This window comes from Harmonia axyridis, chromosome 6 (genome assembly GCF_914767665.1).
Source record: "Harmonia axyridis chromosome 6, icHarAxyr1.1, whole genome shotgun sequence".
Classification (NCBI taxonomy): Eukaryota; Metazoa; Arthropoda; class Insecta; order Coleoptera; family Coccinellidae; genus Harmonia; species Harmonia axyridis.
In genome coordinates this window covers 22,324,141-22,348,496 of record NC_059506.1, presented here as the reverse complement: position 1 = coordinate 22,348,496, position 24,356 = coordinate 22,324,141, and the positions used below count along the sequence as shown (strand labels likewise).

The window sequence follows — 24,356 nt, the reverse complement described above, 5'->3', positions numbered from 1 at the left end:
ACTGTAATTGTAATTGTACTGATGATTATGATGAAAGTGGAAAATTCGAGAAAAGCATCATTCATGCGCCAACTGCGCCCTTCAAACTTCATAAATGTTTACAGGTAATTTTTCTCGATATTCTTTGGGGACCCGATCATCACGAAATTTTGCATGACAATTCATATACAGGGTGTCCCGTAAAGACCACGTCAAACCGAGGGAGAATGTAGATCAAAGTATAACCCACCTACTATGACAAAATTCCCATTATAAAAGTCTTACCGTTTTTGAGATATTTTTTTTTGTGAAAATAATGAATTTTTGCCCCTTTCAATAGTTTTGCCCTTACGGTTGGTACAATTTTACATCTTTCTGGTTAATTTTTTCAGTAAAATATTGCTGAAGAATAATTTCAACGTTTACATTAAAAACATCCTCCGAAAATTTTAAAGGGGGGCTATGAGAAATATTTTCATTGGAAAACATCGAAGATTTCTTAACAGAATTGACAAACTTGATTGTCAGAAACGTACCCATTTGGATAAAAACAACCATATCTCTTTTCTTTGAATAAAAAATGACTTGTGTGATACCTCTTTGAAATCACTATAAAATAGACAATTTATTGGTGTTATGTGCAGCAGTAGCTCGGTACATTTTTTTTCCACTACGATGGGCTAAACTTCATGAACAAAATAATCCACTACCAATATTTCCAATAGGAATATTTCTCATAGCCCCCCTTTAAAATTTTCGGAGGATGTTTTTATTGTAAACATTAAAATCATTCTTCAGCAATATTTTACTGAAAAAATTAACCAGAAAGATGTAAAATTGTACCAACCGTAAGGGCAAAACTATTAAAAGGGGCAAAAATTTATTATTTTCAAAAAAAAAGAATATCTCGAAAACGGTAAGACTTTTATAATGGGAATTTTGTCATAGCAGGTGAGTTAACCTTTGATCTACATTCTTCCTCGGTTTGACGTGGTCTTTACGGGACACCCTGTATACACGTACAATCAATCCAACTTGGTCTGATCTGTTGTCACTGAAATATGGAGTAGGAGAGACTGTGGAGGGTTGATACAAGGGAGGTTTGATACACGTTCAAATTTCCCGCCTTGGTTCTTCAGAAAAGGCGTAATCGCCTGCAGTTCATCTAAGGGTGTGAGAATAGTGTCAGTTGAAATCTAGCAACGATCGCGTCATTAACAAGAGTTTTTAACTTAAAGTGTGTTTTCTACATATTCTATGTGAAAATTTGCATAACAAACGTAAGGCTTTATCTATTTATCTAAAAAAACTAACGAAATTCATTACTTTATTCTTAATTCGCATTTGATTTAGAATATAGGAGCCAGTAGTAAAAATCTGCAATCGAATATTATAATAAGTTCAAGTCCTATATTTTCTAAATTTGTCTTCTAGTGAGGTTTGACACAGTGAATCTCACCTCATAAAAAAAATTTTAAACAGAAATGAACAAACAGAAAAAAAAGTGTGTTTGATGACTTGGAACCTGAGGACGAAAATGAAAAAGATCCATTTTCTGATGAATGCCGAAAATAATGAATTGCAGTAGATGCAAGCTGGATCGTCATCTCCACCAGAAAATGGAGTGCCATTCAGGCTGTGCAAGTGTCAGTAGTAAAATAAAAATGTTTACTTGCGAATTATGTAGGAATTAGGTAGTGTTATAATAATAAAAGATTAATTTCATGTTATTGCTTGTACCTTATTTTTAATTGTATCAAAGTTCCCTTTAAGTGTATCGAGCCATCCAAGTATTGGGAGATTTGAGAGACTTTGCACCGACATTTTTAAGAACTCATAATCAATCGTAATATTACGATTACCATTTCGTAAAAAATGTATCCACCGTCTCCAGTCTCTTCTATATTTTCCTATATTATTTTAAAAATTATTATGGTTCTAGAGACGTGAATATAATAAAGTTTTGCACACTGCTTGAAATTGTAATTCTACATCAGAAAGTAAAATTTCATCTCCATCGATTCTGTAGTTTTGAAATATCACGAAAACAAAATTTCTTATACAGCCATATTCACCTCGCTCCCAGTCGGAAATCACCTATAAACAAATATAACAGAGGCATTCGAGATTCGAAATTACCCTGAAAATTCTCTAGAGGTTTCCGTTTGAGATTTATCTCGTTTCCGACCGGATGAACGTGCAGAATTTCATTTCCCCACGAATACGTCATCAATGAGTCGAGGGTTATCGTTTGAGACGATCTTGACTCTGAAATACAGGCATATAGCGCTCTGTGCGAGGAATGTGCATTAAAAAAGAGTGATCATAAACTGAGTGCTTAGTACAATTCCTTTGACATTGGCTTACGCTCAATTAACAAGGGTACCATTACGTTAAGAGTTTATGTTAGTTTTAATCAATTTCCAGTGTGAAATGGACATATCTCATCAACTAATTACATGTTTGAATATCGAATTTTATGACTTATTGTGAAAACTGTTAAGTAGTTAAGAGATAGTTTAGTGTATTTTCTCCATTAATTTGATTGCAAATAATGTTGTGCACAATTATTTACGAACATATAATGGAAATAAGAAAATAAAATCACATAATGCTTCAGAGTTTTCATTACATTTTCAAAAAGATAAAATAATTAAATTCGATTACAGTGATTCATACTTTCTACATCACTCAATAAGTCCAAGGTCTAGCGCACATATGGCACCAAAAATACCACTTTTTCAACTTAGAGTCAAGTCCTGATCGAGATACGGAAGGTTAAGTGATGCTACATTTGTTCTTGTTTGTAAAATGGATGAAAACGAGTTTCGTGTATTCATAAAATCCTATGAATAAAATACTGTACCTACATGCAAAGCAATGGCTTGAGATAAGTGTTATTCAGTCACTGCTTTATCGACAACAATGGTTAAAAGTTGAATTGAAGTCTGAAGTACTGAACGCTAGGGTCGCCCGAATTCGGCAGTTGTTTCAGAAAATACATATAAAAAAAAGTCCACGAAAGGGTTTTAAGCGATCGTAAATTGAAGTTACGTCAGCTATCGATGGGGTTAAAGATATCAGAAAGCAGTTACTCTTTTGCGTAAAAATTTGAATTTTGATTGGAATGGAGACCGCGCTTGCTCACAACTAATATAAAGCAACACATCGTCGATTCTAAACGCTGTTTGGAGCTTTTCTATTGGCCAAATCTGGCCGTTTCTGGGTGATTGCTTCCTTCAGACTATCCAATTGTTGACAGTACATTTCCGCGTTAACAGTTGTACCGTAAGGGAGCAGCTCATAGTAGATAATTCCCTGCCAATTCCACCAAACACACATCAAAGCCTTCCTGGCCGTTACTCCTAGCTTGGCCAACGTTTCCGCCGGCTCACCGCTTTTCGACCAAGACTGTTTTGCTTCACTTTGTCTTGATCCACTTTTCATCACTAGTCACCTCGCTAGTCACCAACTGCTTCAAAGATGGGTCAATTTTGTTGCGATTCAGCAGTGATTCTCAGATGGTATGAGGTTTTTTGTGTTAACTCGTGTGGTACATCGAGTTTCCTTCAAGACCGCCCTTATGCAAATGGTTCCAGACGGTTTTTTGTGTAATCTTTAGCTCTTGTGCAATCGAAACAGTGATAACATGACGGTTGGTCTCGACCATGTCTATGATTTTATCGACATTTTTGACAGCTGGCCTTCCAGTTCGTGGTGAATCGAGAAAACGAAAATTGCGTATGATTGGCTGTTGCAGTATCAGGATCATAAAGAAATTTTTACATTTTCAGCCGCCTTGCTTGCATTGTCTCCTTTATCGAAGAAAAACTGTAAAATATAGCGTATTTTCTCTTTGCTAGAGTCCATCTTTGACGCGCACTCAAATTAAACTTAGTCAACTAATCACAAAACTGTCAAAAAAGTTTTTGTAGTATGAAATCTAATCTTTCTAATGCTATCTAGTGGAACCCGATCGGACAATGCGAGATACAGATAAATGAAGCCATATATTGAAAAATAATGAATTTCTTTATACTACACCTAATGAAATCGAACTGCTCTTGAGAGAAAAGGCGACAGATTCATTTGTAGAACAGACTGGAAGAGTAAACTTGTAATGTTATGAGAAATGTAATAGTAAGTAAGTAAGTTTATAATTTAATAATACACTTATACATTTATACACTTTAAATCTTTTGTTATTTCTGATTGTTTCCTCTCACGCCCTTTATTTGATAATTGTCCAATAAATTCCAATAAGTCTGGGAAATAGTTATTTTCCTAACAAGTGTGGAAAGTGATACTTTTCCGCAAAAGGCTGCAGTTGGCCGAACGACGCAAAGCGGAGTGAATAGCAGGACGTTTTTCCCTCACGAATTTGGAAAAATACTACATTCCAAACATCAAAGCGTGTGGAAAGTAATACTTTCGAAACGCTAGTAGGAAAAAAAATTATGTATAGTCTCAAAAGGGGAACCACCATGTGGTTGCTCGGTTCAAAACGACATTAGAGGTATTTATTCTCATGAAAAAAAAAAACATTTTGGTTACTTTTCGTTTTACGCAGAAAAATTGAAGATTCATATTTTGCACACAGCACTGATATATTTTTAAAATATTCGTGAAAAGAAAACTACCAAAAATCATTAGAAATGAGGTGAAATTAAAATTTCGTGAAGGTCGTTGTACTTCTAAAGGGTGTTTGTTTTAGAACTTCAAATTGCAATAAAACAACGATAGATTAATCGATTGACATGAATTTTATTTATCCGCTATATAATCTTGTTGGAATACATTTTGAATATGATTTCTCGCATATGAGCACCACGGCTGGTTCGGATGCATTCCAATCTGGACGTCCAATTTTCGATGACATTTTCCAACATTTGTGGCCGTATATCGGCAAGAACACGGCGAATGTTGTCTTCCAAATGGTCAAGGTTTTGTGGCTTATCCGCATAGACCAATTACTTTACATAGCCCCACAGAAAGTAGTCTAGCGGTGTTAAATCACAAGATCTTGGAGGTCCAAAACGTGAAATTAGGCGGTCACCAAACGTGTCTTTCAATAAATCGATTGTGGCACGAGCTGTGTGACATGTTGCGCCGTCTTGTTGGAACCACAGCTCCTGGACATCATGGTTGTTCAAATCAGGAATGAAAAAGTTAGTAATAATGGCTCTATACCGATCACCATTGACTGTAACGTTCTGGCCATCATCGTTTTTGAAGAAGTACGGACCAATGATTCCACCAGCCCATAAAGCGCACAAAACAGTCAGTTTTTCGGGATGTAACGGTGTTTCGACATACACTTGAGGATTAGCTTCACTCCAAATGCATCAGTTTTGTTTGTTGACGTGGCCATTCAACCAGAAGTGCGTTTCATCGCTAAACAAAATAAAATGGAACGTAATGCGCGATACGTATTCCGCACAGAACCATTATTTTCGAAATAAAATTGCACTATTTGCAAGCGCTGTTCAGGCGTGAGTCTATTCGTGATGAATTGCCAAACCAAACTGAGAATAAATCACTTGACAGCTGTCAAATCAGTCGCCATCTTGAACAGTAATGACAACTAAAGTTATATACCTCGAAAAAAAACACCCGTTACTTATTTACTTCGAAAAAGGAAAGAAGATGAAGTGAATGTGCAACTTCGTACACCCTACAAAGTTAGGTCACCGCAAGAGCGCCAGAAGGGACATGGATGTGTACTAAAGTTTGACTGATACGCGGAAAGCCACGTGGTGGTAATCCCTCTTAGCAGGGAATGAGTAGCGCTAGACTTTTGGCTCAAAATTCAGGAATGAAAGTAATGACAAGGGTTCATCTACTGCCTCTCCTTCTAGAAAACTCCAAGATCCGTTACTGACTCCAGCCTAACGGCAGACCCTCCTATAAATCCAATTAGGCCCGATGATGCCCCATCGACGTGTCTAATGAGCCAAGCTCCAAGGAACTTCTCTCGCGAATTAATCAGCATCGTAAAGTCCGAGACCGTCGTGATCTTCGTGACGGGGTAGGCTTCCAGTCAGGAGGGTAGGCAGGCATGCAGATGTGTGCGATACGAGAGGCTACCAGATTCTGCCGGCTGAACGCAGCATCGCTGACCGCTACGCTGTACCAGATTTATGGTCTTTAGGAGAGAGGTATCGTGTCCCCGTTGTCTGCGTCCGATACAAAGTGGTCATGATGTTATGGTATTCTCGGAGACTCCGTGATATCACCTTGGGGTATACCTTTCAGTGCGGTTGATTTGTATCTTTATTCTAGGAATATCGGGTGGATATGCGTATAGCGAGAAGATGTCAGCAAAAGTTTCATTAGGTGAAGGTGTACGGGTGCATGTGGTCCGAATTCGATGTCTGATTTTGGCATCTCCGGAAATACGGAAGTTGGAGAAAATGGATGGCACATTTACGAGTAGTCCATTCTTAGAATATAGATAGAAGGAACGGAAAGTAAACATTTGTGCTCGATCCCAAATACAAGCGAGGTGGAAGTTAAGTGTCACCAATCACAATCGAACAATCGTGGGGAATCCTGATTTGATTGTTGAATGCTTTATCAGGATCCTTTTTTTCATAACTTCACAAAGCTACATCTTTAAACTGAGAAAAACATTGACACTAATGAAGCACGAAAAATTTTTATGAATAAATCTCATTGTAAACTATTTTCGAGCATCCATTGATAATAATCGTAATTAATCAAATTATGTTACGCTACTGCTATAGTGTCCTGTCAGACAAGGAGTGGCGAATGTTGGAATCAAAGCAAATGCATCTGTTACAAGTCGATTTCCGTTCTTCTTATTAATATTCTAAGAGTTCAGTCAATATGTGTTTTTCACAGGAAAGTTTTGGACTAGTTCTGATTTCTTCGATGAGGTTTTCCACCAAAATTTCGTGAAGGAATATTGAAATATATGCAAAAAAAAAGGTAGAAAATTTTCTTTTTGGCGATCTTTTCATTTTTATATAACTCAGAAAATATCAATTTTTCGTGAATGAACCTTCCATACAAAACCAAAGTCAATAAAATTTCCTACAAATTTCTTTTTTTGAGGTATTTTGTCTGATAAACCGTTCTGTCTCAAACGATAGTTGAAAATGAGCGTATTTTATCTGTTTCTACAAAAACCCAATTTTTCCTCTACATAACTTCAATTTATTATTAATGACATGTTTTCTACTCAATAATTTTTTCTTCAAATAGAATACAGATGGGTATAAATTATAAAGCTATCATCAGTTTAAAAAAAAACATTTTCAAAATCATTTTCTATTTAGTATTTCTTTATATTGATTCAATCAATATATTGAGGAAATAATTCCCTAGTATTATTTTCACCATAGAGTTCTCAAATTAAAATTTCTGCATAGGAAAGTCATTCACGAAAAATCGGTATTTATATGCAAAAAACCGACAAAAAATTAAATTTTTTAACTTTTTTGCATTTTCTCAATGTTCCGTCAAGAAATTTCGATGGAAAACCTCAGATTCGAATTCAGCACCAAAAAAAATAATAAATCGAAGAAATCAAAACTACCCCAAAACATTCCCATGAGGGGGGCTCTTGTGAACACAAATTGACTGGATTAGAAATCATTTTTCGGGAAACGAGAGCTATCGATATTTGAAGATTTTATATTTTCATCAGATCTTGATAACTTCCAGATTTTTTATGCTATAGCTATGAAACAACGTAATTGAATTTAAATTTTCCATAGGTACTGATGGGTTATGAAGAAAAAACATTTTTCAAGAATTTTCTGAGTTTACAAAGTTTTGTTCTTTCTAATAGAAATAAAAATGATGGTAGGAAAAAATCCTATTTTCAGCTTCTTCCGTTCTTGAAAAAGGAGCTCGAAAATGTGCCATCTTTTTTTCTATAACTGCTCTAGTTCTTGAGATTCCATCATTAGACATCAAATTGGAACTGTATAGGTCAGACCAATAGTCATTCCAACGGTCATGAAATTCACTCAGTGTAATGAGTCCTTTGCTTCATTTCAAATAAGTGAAATAGTAATATGCTTGACATTAGGAGTTCCTAATTCGTTATCTAGTAAAGTTATCTCGAAAACTATTGGAAAAATTAGGAAATGGATGGCACATTAATTCCTGACTAGATCAAATTCGAGAATGAAACTATGCGGAATAACCTTGTAACGATACGATCGTTACAACTTTCTTTCTTTTCAAAATTTAAATTTATTCATTACATATTGGTTGTACCGCCACTGCATTTGTACGTGTATCGAAGAATTCAGATTTGCAGATGGGCGCATGTTTTCAATCTGATAAGATATTAATCGGTTATTCGAAGATTTTATTCTTTCTTTTCTGCTTTGTCTGGTGAATGAAATAAGTCATCAGAGTTGAGTTCTTGATATAGATATTTTTTCTGTTTTAAATTTTGAGATTCAGTTAATATTTCATAGTTTCTATTGGTTTAGTGAAACTCAATAAAAAATTGAGGTAAGGTACCTATATATTTTAAAATGTATATTTTTTTTTTTTTTTTTGCAATCTCCTCTGCCCAACAAAGATTCTTTTTTCTTTCAACCAAATTTCGATTCATCCTTGCCGTTCAGGTTCATTTTCATTCGCTTCAAAATTAATTTTTCTTATAGATTTCATTATTTAGATCATTTTCATATTCAAAATCTCACGCCATATAAAATAAATCTTCCATTCAATTCAATTCACTCATTAAAAATTTTTCATTTTCCCATTCAAAATTTAATATAACAGTTGAAATCAGTTCCAATTTTATTTGCTAGATTATTATTCTTTTTTGAAAAATGGCTGTCGATTCACATATGTAATTTTTTATACTTGAGTACACAACTTTTTATGTGAAACATGGACGGCAAGGACAATATATTCTACTGAACGGTCTCTGAAAGAAATTAATTTTCCAGTTTTTGGGTGAAGCCCAGAATTTCGATTTTGAACATATATTTCCAAGATTGAACTTCGTTGACCAACATCCAACTTCGAAGGGTCCATCACACCTGAAAACTGTGGTCATAAGAACCTGGAAATCCTTACATGGTGCTGCGACAGTATCGTACCAAATCAGATGGTTCTTCGTGCATGGGAGCACTTCACCTGGATTTTAAATGCTAATGGAAGTATTCTGCTATGTATTTTGTAATTTCATTTGATATCCAATTTATATAATTTCGTATGCTCTATTTCATTTTTCATTTGAGACATTTCGCTTCGAAGCTATTCATTATAATTTTCATTGTTGAGATTCAATTGTAAGCAGCTATTTTTCAATATTTCACTCTCAACTTTTCATTACAATTTGATCAATTTAGTGGATCATTTCATCTTATTAATAAATCTCTGAAAGTGGATGGGTTTGTTTTTGTGTGGGAACCAAAGCCTTCGAAATTGCTTTCTTTTTTTTTTTTTTTTTTGAAAATAGGTTCCGGGCTAGCTACAACCTATTAACCCCGACCACCTCTCCGACTGAAGCTAGTAAGTAACAGATCTCTGAAGAGAGGAGAAACACTAAATTGGTTACACAATTTTGGCGCCCAACGTGGGGCGAATTTTTCTTATTTTGCATCCTTTGTTAAAATTTTTGCAATTTTGAAGGCTCCTCACACGATCACATATTCATAGATATCTTCTTCACATTACAAAGTATAGCACGACAAGTAATTGTCTCAACTGGTATTTGTCTCCACAACATTTTTCATTTTAATCTTCATTATGGTTAAATTGAATCCAAATTATTTGAGAAGTCTCGAACTAACCTATGAAATATCAATAAGGGGTATTGTTCCCCCCACTACTGTTCAGGAAAAACGGAAAGTTTTAAGAGGTCTTTTATCTCAGGAAAATTCCGACAGGAGTTTTGTTGAAATATCGGACACATATAAGTTTGATGAGAATGTTAAAGAAATTGGTGATACCTTAAATGACATTGAGGCTTTACTGCAACATCTTAGTGATGAATCTTCTGATGATGAAAAAAAGTTGGAGTCTAGAATAACTCACGCCACAGGGCGAATTTCGAGGTTGTTCGCCCAATCAGAATTTGAAAACAATGTTAAACAAGAACTTTTGAAAAGAGTATTAATTTTGGAAGCGGATTTTTCGGATAGGCATGTTAATAGAAATCCAATTGTTCAATCGCCATCTCATTCATCACAAAATAACAATCCATTACAAACATCAACTCCAACTCATCATAGTGCAGCAGGTTTTTCGGTGCCTACTAAAAAGGTCCCAGTTTATAAATGGGGTATAAAGAAATTTTCTGGAAAAGAAGATTTATTATCTTTTTTAGAATTGATTGACTCGTTAAAATTTTCAAGGGGTTGTGATAATGCCGATCTTTTTGATTCAGCTGCCGATCTTTTTGAAGGCAATGCTTGGACGTGGTGGCATAATAACTTTCTGAAAAATAGATTTAGTGATTGGTCTGATCTAGTTTCTAAACTAAAATCGACTTTTCTTCATAGTAGTCATGATGAAATTAAGTTAGCCGAGATCAAGTCAAGAAAGCAATCAATTAGAGAATCAGTAACTATGTTCATCACAGATATGGAATGTCAATTCAATAGATTAAATTCTTCACCTTCTGAAAAGGAGATTGTTGGAATCATAAAAAATAATTTATTACCCGATTATATGAAGGCTTTAGTTTTTCAGGATGTTGAGACTATTACGGATTTAACTTCCCTTTGTAAAAAAGTTGAAGATGTTCTGTCACTCAATCTTTCTTCGGGTCCTAGAGGGACTATTGTCTCCGCAATTTCTTCTAATGTAAAATGTTGGAATTGTAATATGTCAGGGCATGTTTTTTCGGATTGTCAAAAGGCAATGAGGAAGTTTTGCTATTTGTGCGGAAAAGTTGATTTTACCAAACGTAACTGCCCTAACTGTTCAAAAAACGCGAGCAGGTACTGCAATCAGGCAGACGTTGCAGGACCTTCGGGAGAACAAGCAAAGCCTGCCAACAAGGTTCACAACGGGAACAAGTAATTCATATAGATTTTGAGTCTGAAAGGAGAAGATGGCGTGAATGGCTCATCACAGTTAAAAATTTTTATGGTAACAAAGTTATACCCACAAAACCATCTCTTTCGGACTTGAAGTCTTCAAAATATCATCCTGTTGAGATGAGTCCAATTTTAGCTAATAAATTTAGTGATAATCGTCCTTACATATCGGTTAAAGTATTCAATGATTCGGTAACAGCTTTGTTGGACAGTGGGAGCAACGTTTCAATCATGGGTAATTCGGCTCTCTTTTTGTTAAAGAAATATAATTTGTCCTTGAATTATAATGTATCTGTTCAGGTCTCGACAGCAGATGGACAAGAGCAGAACACACTAGGTTTTATTCATGTTCCTATTTGTTTAGAGGGTACATCAAAAACAATAAAACTTTTGGTTGTTCCTTCTATTGCGCACAAATTAATTTTGGGGATGGACTTTATCCGATGTTTTGAACTGTCCATAGATTTTAGGGATAATTCATTCAATTCAGAAATGTTGAATATTTCTGCGATTCGTGCTATACACGGCCCTGAATCTCTGACTAAAGAGCAAAAAGCTCAACTCGATAGTGTTGTCAATTCGTTCGAGAATATCAGCCCTAAAGATAAAATTGGTAAAACTAATTTATACACCCATCACATAGACACCCAGGGTTCGAAACCAATAAAGCAGAGGCAATATCCTTTGTCTCCGGCTATGTTGAAGATTTTGAATAATGAGGTAGACGAAATGTTGAAATTGGACATAATCAGACCGGTAACTGAATGTTCTCCGTGGTTAAGTCCTTTGTGGTTAGTCAAAAAGAAGGACGGTTCATATAGGGTGTGCTTCGACGGTCGGAAGCTAAATTCTATCACGTTACCGGATAGTTATCCTATGCCCTTAATAGATTCTATTATCAGCAAAGTTCGAGATGCACAATATCTTTCCTCATTAGATTTGAAACAAGCCTTCTTTCAAATTCCTTTAGACAAAGAATCTCAATTAAAAACAACTTTTGCTATTCCTGGTAGAGGTCTCTTCTGCTTTAAAGTTGTACCTTTTGGTTTGAATAATAGCGCCCAAGCTATGTGTAGGTTAATGGATAGAGTTATAGGTCCTTCATTGGAACCTTGGGTATTTTATTATATTGATGATATTGTTGTAGTAACCCCAGATTTCGAAACTCATATACGTGTGTTGAAGGAACTTTACTCAAAACTTAATAACGCTAACTTGACTGTTAATTTCGATAAATGTAAATTTTGTCGGTCTTCATTGAATTTTCTTGGTTTTGTTGTGGATGAGGATGGGCTGAGAACAGACCCCGATAAAGTTCAGGCATTATTAGAATATCCCACTCCTACAAATACTACTCAAGTCAGACGATTAATTGGTTTAATTGGATATTACAGGAGATTTTTGGAGAATAGCTCAACAATCTGTGCTCCTATCACCGATCTTCTCAAAGGAAGAAAGAAGGGGCAACCTATCGTTTGGACAACGGAGGCTGATGAAGCATTCACAAACATTAAGAAAATGTTGACTACTGCACCAATACTTGCCAGTCCTGACTTCTCAAAACGTTTCTTCGTTGCTGCTGATGCTAGTAATTATGGAGTAGGAGGAGTTTTATTCCAGGAAGAAAATGGCTTTGAGCATCCTATAGCTTACTGCAGTAAGTCCCTTAACAAATGCCAAAAAAATTATACCACTACAGAGAAGGAACTATTGGCTATAGTTTTCTCTATCGATAAATTCAGACCTTACATTGAAGGTACTGAATTTACTGTTATCACTGATCACTCATCCTTAAAGTGGTTGAATTCGATGAAGGATCCATCTCCACGTTTAGCCAGATGGATAACAAAGTTGTCACAACATAAGTTTGACATCGTCCATAGAAGCGGTTCTCTCAATAAAGTGGCAGATTCTCTATCCAGAATTCCGGAAAGCCATAAAGACGAGATTGCTGTGCTTGATCTGAAGGATATGAAAACTGACACTTGGTATCGACGTATGCTGTGTGAAGTACAGAAAAATCCTCAAAAGTATCCCGATTTCAAAGTAGAAGGTGAAGTTTTATACAAGCATATACTTCCTCAATCTAGACTTTGTGACGATTCTCCAGAATGGAAAATTGTCATTCCATGTCCTCATAGGAAAGAAGTCATGAAAATGTATCATGATGATCCTCTTGCTGCTCATTTGGGTATTTATAAAACATTGTCACGTATATCACAACTATATTATTGGCCAAAAATGAGGAAACAGGTGAGAAACTATATTTTGAACTGTAAAGTCTGTGCTTCTTGTAAAAGTAGTAATCTTCCTCAGGCAGGACTTATGGGCAAAAATAGAGACATACGTTTTCCATTTCAATTAATATCGGCTGATTTATTAGGACCTTATCCTAGATCGAAAAGCGGCAATAGATATCTTTTAGTAGTAACTGACTGGTTCACCAAATTTGTCTTCATACATCCCTTAGCGAAAGCAACTAGTAAGTCTATCGTGAAATTCCTAGAATATAATGTATTTTTGATATTCGGAGTACCTCAAATTTTCGTTGCCGATAATGGACCTCAGTTTATTTCTAGTGAATTCAAAAATTTGATGAATAAATATAAAGTACAGAAAATTTGGTTCAATGCTCGATATTTTCCACAGGCAAACCCAACTGAAAGAGTCAATAAGACTATTGTAACTGCTATAAGATCTTATATACAGGATGATCACAAACTCTGGGATGAAAATATCCATCAAATAGCACAAGCTATTCGCCTAGCTAAACATGAGGTCACTAAGTTATCCCCTTCATATTTATGTTTTATGAGGAACGTCCCAACTGATGGTTCATTTTATGGAAAGATTTCGGAAAGAGATAATAATTTTATAGATATTTCTGGGAATGTATTAGATCCCGAAGTTCAGCTTAAAGTCCCTGAACTATTCGAGGATGTCAGAAAGCGGTTGTTGCATTCGCATGAATTAAATAAGGGTCGATATAATTTAAGACGTAGGGATGTCAGATTTCGAGTGGGAGACAGGGTTTGGAAGAAGAATTTTATGTTATCCAATGCAGCTAATGATTTTTCCTCTAAGTTAGCACCTAAGTATATTCCTTGTGTTATTCATAGAGTTCTTTCACCCTTGGTATACAGTTTGAGGGATCTCAATGGAAATGACCTGGGTAATTTTCATGTTAGCCATTTGAAGTTGGATATTAGTGATAGTGGCACTGATGATCAGAACGACAATTATTAGTACCAAATATAATTTTCAATTTTTTTTATTAATTCACATTTTTTGTATGTTGAGGTCATTTATTTGATTTTCAGCTTAGTGTTTTTTTTATTTTTGAATTTTCTCAATTGATAAACTTGGACAGACAGCTTTTAGCTGGGGCTTTCAGTTATGAATATTGAATTCCCATATTTTTGGTTATTTTGGCATAGAGATTATGCATTGGGTATGTAAGTTTGCATAAATATTCTGTCTGTCCGAAATTTGTCAGAAGCGATTGGTTACTATTCAGTGAAACTAATTTTTGGATAGATTTTTCAACTGCTTTTGTTTAGATTCACAATATTTTCAGATTTTCTCTTTTTGTAATTGATTCGAATAGATTAGCACCAATAATTTTACCTTGTGTAGTATTTTGAGTGTGAGATAGTATCTCACTGGCGCCCAACTTTGGTTTTTTGTTGTTCTTTCTATCTTTTAATGTCGTTCTGATTTGATCTCCTATTTTGTCGTGGGTTATAAATTATATTATGAAAAGGGTGGTAGGGAGGAGAGTCAGATTGTTTGTGTATAGTTTCTTGTAGCTATATACTGCCAACCTTGAACTGTTCACTGAGTGGTTTATTTTAGAACTTTTCAAACCAAATTAAAGAAGAACCGTAGAACTGTTCTCTTTTTAGCTACTCATATCATTGAGAGCATCATGAAATAACCTTGAATTATTTGTGATTCGTGATTATAATTGTATGTTTTGTTTAGAAATCTGATGTGAGGACAAATATCTTTCATATATAGTAATGTCTATTAGTAATATTTTTTTTTGTTTTATTGGACTGAAGAGGGTACAGACACAAACTTCCTGTAGCGCACTGTCCAATAGGTTTGCTGACCATCTAGCATACCATGTCTCCTTTCTATTTTTGATGGGTACTTGTTTCGAATATGATTAATTTCTATTTCAATATTTAAACATTAAAATTTTTGCCACTTTCAGGGTTTTATGCACTCATTTTTTTTTTTTTTTTGGTGGGTAGAGGAGATGTGTAACGATACGATCGTTACAACTTTCTTTCTTTTCAAAATTTAAATTTATTCATTACATATTGGTTGTACCGCCACTGCATTTGTACGTGTATCGAAGAATTCAGATTTGCAGATGGGCGCATGTTTTCAATCTGATAAGATATTAATCGGTTATTCGAAGATTTTATTCTTTCTTTTCTGCTTTGTCTGGTGAATGAAATAAGTCATCAGAGTTGGGTTCTTGATATAGATATTTTTTCTGTTTTAAATTTTGAGATTCAGTTAATATTTCATAGTTTCTATTGGTTTAGTGAATCTCAATTAAAAATTGAGGTAAGGTACCTATATATTTTAAAATGTATATTTATTTTTTTTTTTTTTGCAATCTCCTCTGCCCAACAAAGATTCTTTTTTCTTTCAACCAAATTTCGATTCATCCTTGCCGTTCAGGTTCATTTTCATTCGCTTCAAAATTAATTTTTCTTATAGATTTCATTATTTAGATCATTTTCATATTCAAAATCTCACGCCATATAAAATAAATCTTCCATTCAATTCAATTCACTCATTAAAAATTTTTCATTTTCCCATTCAAAATTTAATATAACAGTTGAAATCAGTTCCAATTTTATTTGCTAGATTATTATTCTTTTTTGAAAAATGGCTGTCGATTCACATATGTAATTTTTTATACTTGAGTACACAACTTTTTATGTGAAACATGGACGGCAAGGACAATATATTCTACTGAACGGTCTCTGAAAGAAATTAATTTTCCAGTTTTTGGGTGAAGCCCAGAATTTCGATTTTGAACATATATTTCCAAGATTGAACTTCGTTGACCAACATCCAACTTCGAAGGGTCCATCACACCTGAAAACTGTGGTCATAAGAACCTGGAAATCCTTACATGGTGCTGCGACAGTATCGTACCAAATCAGATGGTTCTTCGTGCATGGGAGCACTTCACCTGGATTTTAAATGCTAATGGAAGTATTCTGCTATGTATTTTGTAATTTCATTTGATATCCAATTTATATAATTTCGTATGCTCTATTTCATTTTTCATTTGAGACATTTCGCTTCGAAGCTATTCATTATAATTTTCATTGTTGAGATTCAATTGTAAGCAGCTATTTTTCAATATTTCACTCTTAACTTTTCATTACAATTTGATCAATTTAGTGGATCATTTCATCTTATTAATAAATCTCTGAAAGTGGATGGGTTTGTTTTTGTGTGGGAACCAAAGCCTTCGAAATTGCTTTCTTTTTTTTTTTTTTTTTGAAAATAGGTTCCGGGCTAGCTACAACCTATTAACCCCGACCACCTCTCCGACTGAAGCTAGTAAGTAACAGATCTCTGAAGAGAGGAGAAACACTAAATTGGTTACAACCTCTTATTTGAACTAGTATTCAAAATTGATTGTTACTTTGTGAATTCATTTATGATGGTGTAAAAAAATGTGTTCCAAAGATAAAAATTTTTTTTTAATTAATACATTAACTGTGAGAGTTAAAAATTGAAATTTCATGGAAGAAAATCTTTATTCAACCCCAGAAACCAACAAAATTTAGCGACAATGTTCAAATTGAGCTTCGTTAACCATTTGGCACTTTGACACTTTGTAGTCTGAGGGAGTCAAATCTGAGGAACGCGGGGGCCACTAATAGGTTCTCGACGTCTTGAGGAAGATTTATTCTAAAGTGAGAAGAAGCCCGATCATCTTGTTGATTATACATATTTTGATGGGGTACATATGTATTGCCAAATGGTTAACGGAGCATAATTCGAACAGTTTTTCCAAAAAAAATATTTTCTACTTTCACAGTAAATGTGTTATTTTCTCAAACAAAAAATTATCTACGGTACCAATTTTCTCCCCTATCAATTGAGTAAGTTATGAATCTGCAAAAAAAATGGTGTAGTCATTTAGAAAAAAAATTATGACGTCGCTCTGTAAAAATGAATGAATTCATAAGTAAAATTGTATGCCATGAGGTGGCTAATGAAAAATTAATATTGACCTGTTCGAGCGTTTTGTTCGAGAACTTTCAATAACAGAGTTGTGGGTTATGTTCCCTAATTTATCCACACACTGTATAATAAACATTCAACGTTCCACAATGTATCGAATAATATATCCTACAAATATATGTTCTGATATGAGTTGATTTTGAGCGTGAATTTACCTACTACACAAGGTGTCACTATGTATATAAAAACCAGTTGGGATACATTTTAACTACCTTAATCGACCAATTTTTCACACTATCACTCAGTAAGTTAAGGAATCAGGAAAAAAATTGAGTGGTCATTCAAAAAAAAAATTATAGCTTTTCCGGATAGAAAACATTTCATTGCATAGAAATGGATCATAATAATAATTTACCTACTATACAAGGTGTCACTATACTATATAAAAACTAGTTGGGATAAATTTTAACTACCTTAATAGACCAATTTTTCACAATATCACTTAGGTAAGTGTAATGAATCAGGAAAAAAGATTGAGTAGTCATTCAAAAAAAAAAAAGTTATAGCTTTTCCGGATAGAAAACAGTTCGTGGCATATAAATGGATCAGAATACTGGATTAGGGTATTTTATGCTATGAATTTGCTCTGAGAAAGTAGGAATTTTTGAACAACTTCAGAAAAAAGTCATGGACTTACACCTAATGAAACAAAATAATTTTTCCCCCAATAATTAACTATATCTTGTATTTTTCCAAAATTAATTCACTACATCTCATTATACAATTCCCGATATTACCAATTAATTAAAAAATAGTCCAGCAACACTTACCTCGAAATGTAGCGTTGAGACACTCCCAAAACGTCGTCTGTAAGAAAAGAATCTTATTAATTGAAACGACAAAATTGATAGCATCTCAGGTGATATTTTATTTCACACTCAAGTCCTATAAGCCCACGCTCTAAATAATGTATATGCCAGTATTCGACTGTGTTAAATGAATATCGGTATCCATTTTATTAACTGTCGACCAACTTGGCTTTACATGGGTCACCACAACATTAAAAGATATTCCTTGGAAAAAATAAACTTAGCATGCACCATTTCAAATTCCAAGCACATGTGACATCTCGTTAAGTAAAACGGATCGGTAATGATAAGCGATAAGAGAAAGACATTCCGCATTGGAGGTTATTTTTTTATACTAAGTGGATGATTATTATTGGTATTTTCATTGAGGTCATTATTGGGGCAATCTGAAATTTCATTAAAATTGAAATATTTCGAAATTATCAAGATTGAATTTAAAAGAATATGTACACGTTAATTGTTTATCTTTTACTCAATAGCTGGCTGAGTTAATATTGGTCCTATAAAAACGTTTAAATGTCAAACATAAAGTAATTTCATGAGGATTCTAAATTCAGTATTCAGTACTAGGAAATGCAAGAAAGCATTCTAAACAACTTTCAAACAATTTTATGTGAACTGGTATTTGTTAAAAGGAACACCCTGTATTTTATTTTCCTAATCGGTAGAGCTTTTTCTCCTGATTTTTACTATATTTATTTTATTGAGGTCATCTTTCACAGTTTTCGAAAAATATAGATTTTTCCGTGTTAATCTAAGGTAGATAACACATCACAATGCAGTGATTTCTTTATAAAATTTGTTAGAAATTCATTGTTGAAGATTCATTACTTAAATTAATTGAAGATTCATATATGAAGATCCGCTGAAAATTTATGGTTGAATATTTATTGGAAATTAATTGTTGAAAATTCATTGTTGAAATTTGTTCAGTTTCACTTAGATATAGGAAATCTGATTTAATTTTCATTGCTGTTGATATCTTTTTTTTCTTATCTGTGAACATATTTTTTTCTGATCGCAGCATTGTTATGTGGCGTTTTATACAGCTACCTTAGATTCAGACGAAAAATCTATACTTTTCGAAAACTGACATAGATAATCTCAATAAAGAATATATATTCAAAATCGTGAGGAAGAGATCTACTAAAGGAAAATAAAATACAGAAGGTTTCATTTAAAAAAAAACAGTTTACATATTATTTTTCTGTACTGAATTCTGAATCCCCATAAAGAATAGATACTTCATATTTACCCATTTGAACATTTTGTAGGAATAGCTATTGAGTAAAATATAAACAATAACCCACGACACTTTTTAGCAGCGTATTTTTTTTATGACGATGAAAAATATTTTTACTACAAACATTCTTCTAAATATGACAGAATTGTTTAAATTTTAAACAATCATCCATGAAGATATACAGGCATATATCTACAGGGAGATTCAGAAAAACTGTTGGTTAGAATATGTCAAAGAAAAACTGTAGATAACCACTTGAAATTTTATAGTTAAGCTTTGTTGTTGGGATGGATTCTAGGGAAAAACTTCAAATTCGTTCGGCATCCGTTTTGGCCGGAAATGAAACCAACTTTCATTTTTTAAATGTAACAGCTAGTTTTTCATTTATAATCAGATCACTCATTGAATTCTTCATTGCTACAATGTATCCTTTGCACATTATTCCCAGAAAATTTGTCCGAAATTTGCAAATAATATTCAAATTTCGTCAAATAGGGCTTTCTTCCAATGTTAATAAATTTGAGGTTATCACATGAGAATTTATATTTTAATTGAACATACAGAAGATTTCAATGTTAAAGTCAGCCATGACAAAAAACCTCAAAACTAATTTTTTCGGATAATAACCAATTTCAGGTGGAATCTACGTCAAAAAATAATGTGTAAGTGTATTACATCCTTTTGCTTCAAAATGTTTATTTCTCTTGAAATTACTGAACAGTTGAAGAAATATCATTTTGTGATCATGTTCTATAAAAAACAAAACAAAACAAAAACGAGATAGCCTCCAAGCCAGCTGCTAGATTTTTTCGATTCCATTTACTGAAGATGCGGTGATGCACAAGGTTGTATTTAATTTTTTTATTACTTGCATGGACATAACACAAGAGTCCGAACTTTTTCGCAATGAATCGTTATTTTCAAAAGTAACTTTAAAAGTTTGAAATTATATTTTGCATTTTGCCCCTTGAAAGAATCACAACAAAATTTAAAAAATATACTAAGGTATCCATCCTATTGATGAAAAATGACGACAGTATGCCAATCCTTCAACTCCTAAGCAAATTGAAAAAATAATATATTTCTTTTCTAAATTTTGAAATTTTTTAATGGAATTCCTCAGAGCTGTTTTTCATATAATAATAATAATAATTATGACTATATTTTCTCAATATACATGAGTATTACAAAGTGGAACATTTATTTTAGTCATATCTTCATTGAGAAAAAAGGCGAAGTCCAGGGTTGAGCATCTATACAGATAGCTCAATCCTGCTCTACTTAACCTATGTATTTACACAAATGGTTGCTCACATTAAAACTAAAAATGAATTGAAATTTCAGAAACAACAAAAAAAAAGGAAAACGAAGAATTAAACAAATGACTCAATTATTATGCAATCCAAAATAGTGCTTGAAGAGTTTTGCTTTAAATAAAGACCACCTTCAATTTTTGACAAGGATGAACTCCATTTTTAAGTACATTTATTTTACTTAATATTGTTTATGTCCCATAATAATTATTTTCAGTCTCTAAGTGTTTGCATATGAGTACTTATGGGGTTTTATGTACATATTGTACTTTTATCAAGGAGTGTGACTAAATAGCCCTTGACAAGCCATGAAATTATTTGATGACAAATCATTTGTTCATGTATTCTGTCTATATATTACTTCATCATGTGAGAATAAATTATTATTAATTATTATAAAACTTTTCTACTTATTTAGTAACACCCTGTACACCTTACAGAGAAAAAGCGCTAAAACTCACTTTCAATGTAAACTAAAAAATGAACCTATGATTTTTCCCAATGGAGTCAAATTTTCTTTGAGATGGGAAGTGATAATAAACAGACATTGGTAGAATCTAGTGTTTTCCTTCATTCAAAAGATTCAAAAAAGTTTATCATTGGAAATGACGAACCAAAATGATTGATGCATCCCGAAGTCTGGATAACATCAGGACTGATGCGCCCGTATCTATTCAAAACCCATTAATATTCCTAAAAAGCCCAAATGAATACATGACAAGACCGTCATCTGGATGACTTCATTTTATCCAGTCTAACCACTTGAAACAATCAACTCTCTCTCAACATTTATTTCAAATGGAACTGTAGGGTCGTCTGCTAAAAATGATTGATATCAATCTTGGAGTCGGGATGTCGAGATGTAAGAGGATACAGGAAAAATGTCATTTTTCGGAGATAAATGTTGAGAAACTCAACAGATTCTATTCAAGTCAACCGTATCTTGACACGAAAAATGACGATAACCGTTGTGGTTTATTTCATCATTGAATTGATTGATTGATTGAACCTGATAGTTAAAACATAGTGAAACTGATAACGAAGGATGTATAAAGTTTTTGACATGACAATACAAAAACTATATTTCATAACAACAGTCAATCATTCTACATATCATTGTACATTAAAAAGCTCATATAGGGTATTCCTAAATTGGAGAGATTCCTTGGATAATTTTAAGAAAATAAGTTCTATAAACATGGCCCCGCAAACGCTTAGTTTTCGAGATAGAAGGTGTTTCTTGTAGTCCTATTTTTTGTTCATGATTATACCAGTTTATCGGATCTTTATTAATCTTCGCTGCAGATTGGGTAAATAAGTACTGAAAATTTTAATTCATTCATTCATCACAGTTCACTCACTGCATCTTCATTCATTCAGTACCTCTTTAGAGTGTCCCTGAATTGAAGGTACAAAGGAAACTGAGAGATTCTTTGAATAATTTTATAAGAAAAAATCTTATAAACATGGCCCCGCAAACGCTTTGTTTTCGAGATACAGGGTGTTTCTTGTAGTCCTCCCCTTTTGTGGGAGTTGGGTATGCGAGTTTATCAATGCTACAGATCAGAAAAATAAGCACCAAAATTAATACTTAAGTCATTTATCACAGATTTCATGTTTATTTGGATTTTTCTGAGAAATTCGAGAGCACATTTCGAAATTTTTTCTTCAGAATCGGTAGCAAATACGCCAAACTACAAAAAACCGAAATGTTCAGTAATAGATTACAGTTTCATTTGAAATTTTCGAACTACCAATGGAAAACTAAAAACAATTTTTGGAGGAAAAAAGAAGGCACTGTTCCCCAAAATCACCCAGTAGAATTGCAAACAAAATTGACATAGCCATAGCACGTGATGCACACTCTGAAATGAAATATCCATACCTAACTTCAGTCAAATATTTCGTGAATTTTAGATGCCATGAGAAGAAAACTTGAAATAAACCAAACTTCAACGCCCTGTATCTAAACAAAGCGTTTTCGGGCCCATCTTTATAGGATTTTTTTTCTTCAAATTATCCGGAGAATGTGTCATCTCTAATTCAGGAATACACTGTATATCTTTTGAAGTTTCTTCACAATTTTAAAAAAGCTGACCCGAAAGCATGTGATAAAAAAAACACTCCAAAATTTACACTACGATTTATTATTTCCTCCTCTTTCGTGAAATATCAAAATCCTTGAAACAAAAGACTTCATGAGATGAAAAACATGTTCTCCCTCGGGGCGCAGTCACATAACGTTAAAATTCATAAAGTACATTTAAAAAATGAAAAACTCCGAACGATAATATTTAGAATTTTGCGGTAAAATCATTATTTTCATGGAAATACATGTTTTCAATTTTATCAAGTGATGGACATATTCTGAAAAAAGTTTCTGTATATGATTCCCCGTATTTTTCCTTGTAAATTTATGGTCCAATTTTTGTACCAAATATCATGCAAATAGTTCTTGAAAAATGCTTTTGACGTCTGACGAATTTTCCGTTCAATATTCTGAAACGTAAATCGTGAAAATTCCAAAAATTTATCAAATATTTCCCTCGAATGATTTCAATCGTTCAATAATTAATAAACAAACAGGTTTGAAAATGCTTCACCTACCAATTGAGAGGAGCAGTATTTTTGTACTTCTTGGGTAGTTTGATTTCTTAATCCACTATTGGCTGCTAAATCCACTAACGAAATCTGTAAAAGAAAACACCAATCAATATTTTACAACGGAAGAAAAGAATTAAAAAAAAATCATTAGAATCGAATAAATATATCATCAAATCTACATATTTGTCTTCTACATCCCGACAAATCGAGAAAAATAATAAATTTCAATAAATCCTCTAAGTACAAGAACTGAAAACAAAAGATTGAAAATTTATCTTCATAGCGGTCAACCGTGAAATAAAATATTATCAAATAGTCTTTTCGGAGAAGGCAAAGATATATTATCTTTTCTCAGCAGGTGTAATGTTGTGAAGAGAAACCAGGTATTGAAATATACACCTGAATGTCAAATTATTTATACATGAGAACATTAAGAACAACCATAGGGAGTAACGTGACAAGTGTGATTTCATCATTTTTATTTTTTATCGTCAGTTTCATGAATGAATCAAATCGAAATGAGCAAAAAACACGAGGTGTGTTCAATTCACGACTATAAGAATAGGATTCGAATGCAATTCGAACAGAAATAAAATCGTTTTTAAAGAAGGTTCTGTTCATTACAAATATTTCATCAAAAAAGTCATCAATTATGTCAAAAACCAATAGAAATTCTAAATAATTCCCTGCTTCAAACGAGAATATCTTAGCTGCCATAAAATTTAAAAATTCAATTGAAAATAAATATTACGTTGTAGAGTTACACCTCAAATGTTCCAACCCGTATATTCATACCTAATTGCATTGAAATCGGACTAGTGAAACACAAATTGAGGTCCCGGTAATTGCAGTTCGCATATGGCAAAGGCACATCGGAAAGCGCTGATTTTAACGATTTTGATATCTGAACCAATTTTTATGGAAATCGGACGATTAAAATAACAAACTTGGAAATAGCAGGAATTTCATCTTCGTACAAGATCAACACGAAGGTACCTTTTATATGGAAAAGCTGAATTTTGACCCTACAGCTCAATATAAATAAACATCCACACTAAAATTCATTCAAATCAGAAAATAAGTT

The 24,356-nt window shown here is 33.4% G+C and overlaps 1 protein-coding gene across 1 annotated transcript in view; it reads right to left on the bottom strand.

The window, feature by feature from the left end:
* The window catches only part of LOC123682973 (reversion-inducing cysteine-rich protein with Kazal motifs), a 93,327-nt gene that overhangs the window by 10,706 nt on the left and 58,265 nt on the right, over positions 1-24,356 (bottom strand). Inside the window, exons 3-4 of the mRNA XM_045621832.1 lie at positions 23,276-23,359; positions 18,074-18,110 (exon numbers count right to left, since the gene is read on the bottom strand). Of these exons, the coding sequence (XP_045477788.1) occupies positions 18,074-18,110; positions 23,276-23,359 (121 nt within the window). The remainder of the gene's footprint in view (positions 1-18,073; positions 18,111-23,275; positions 23,360-24,356) is intronic.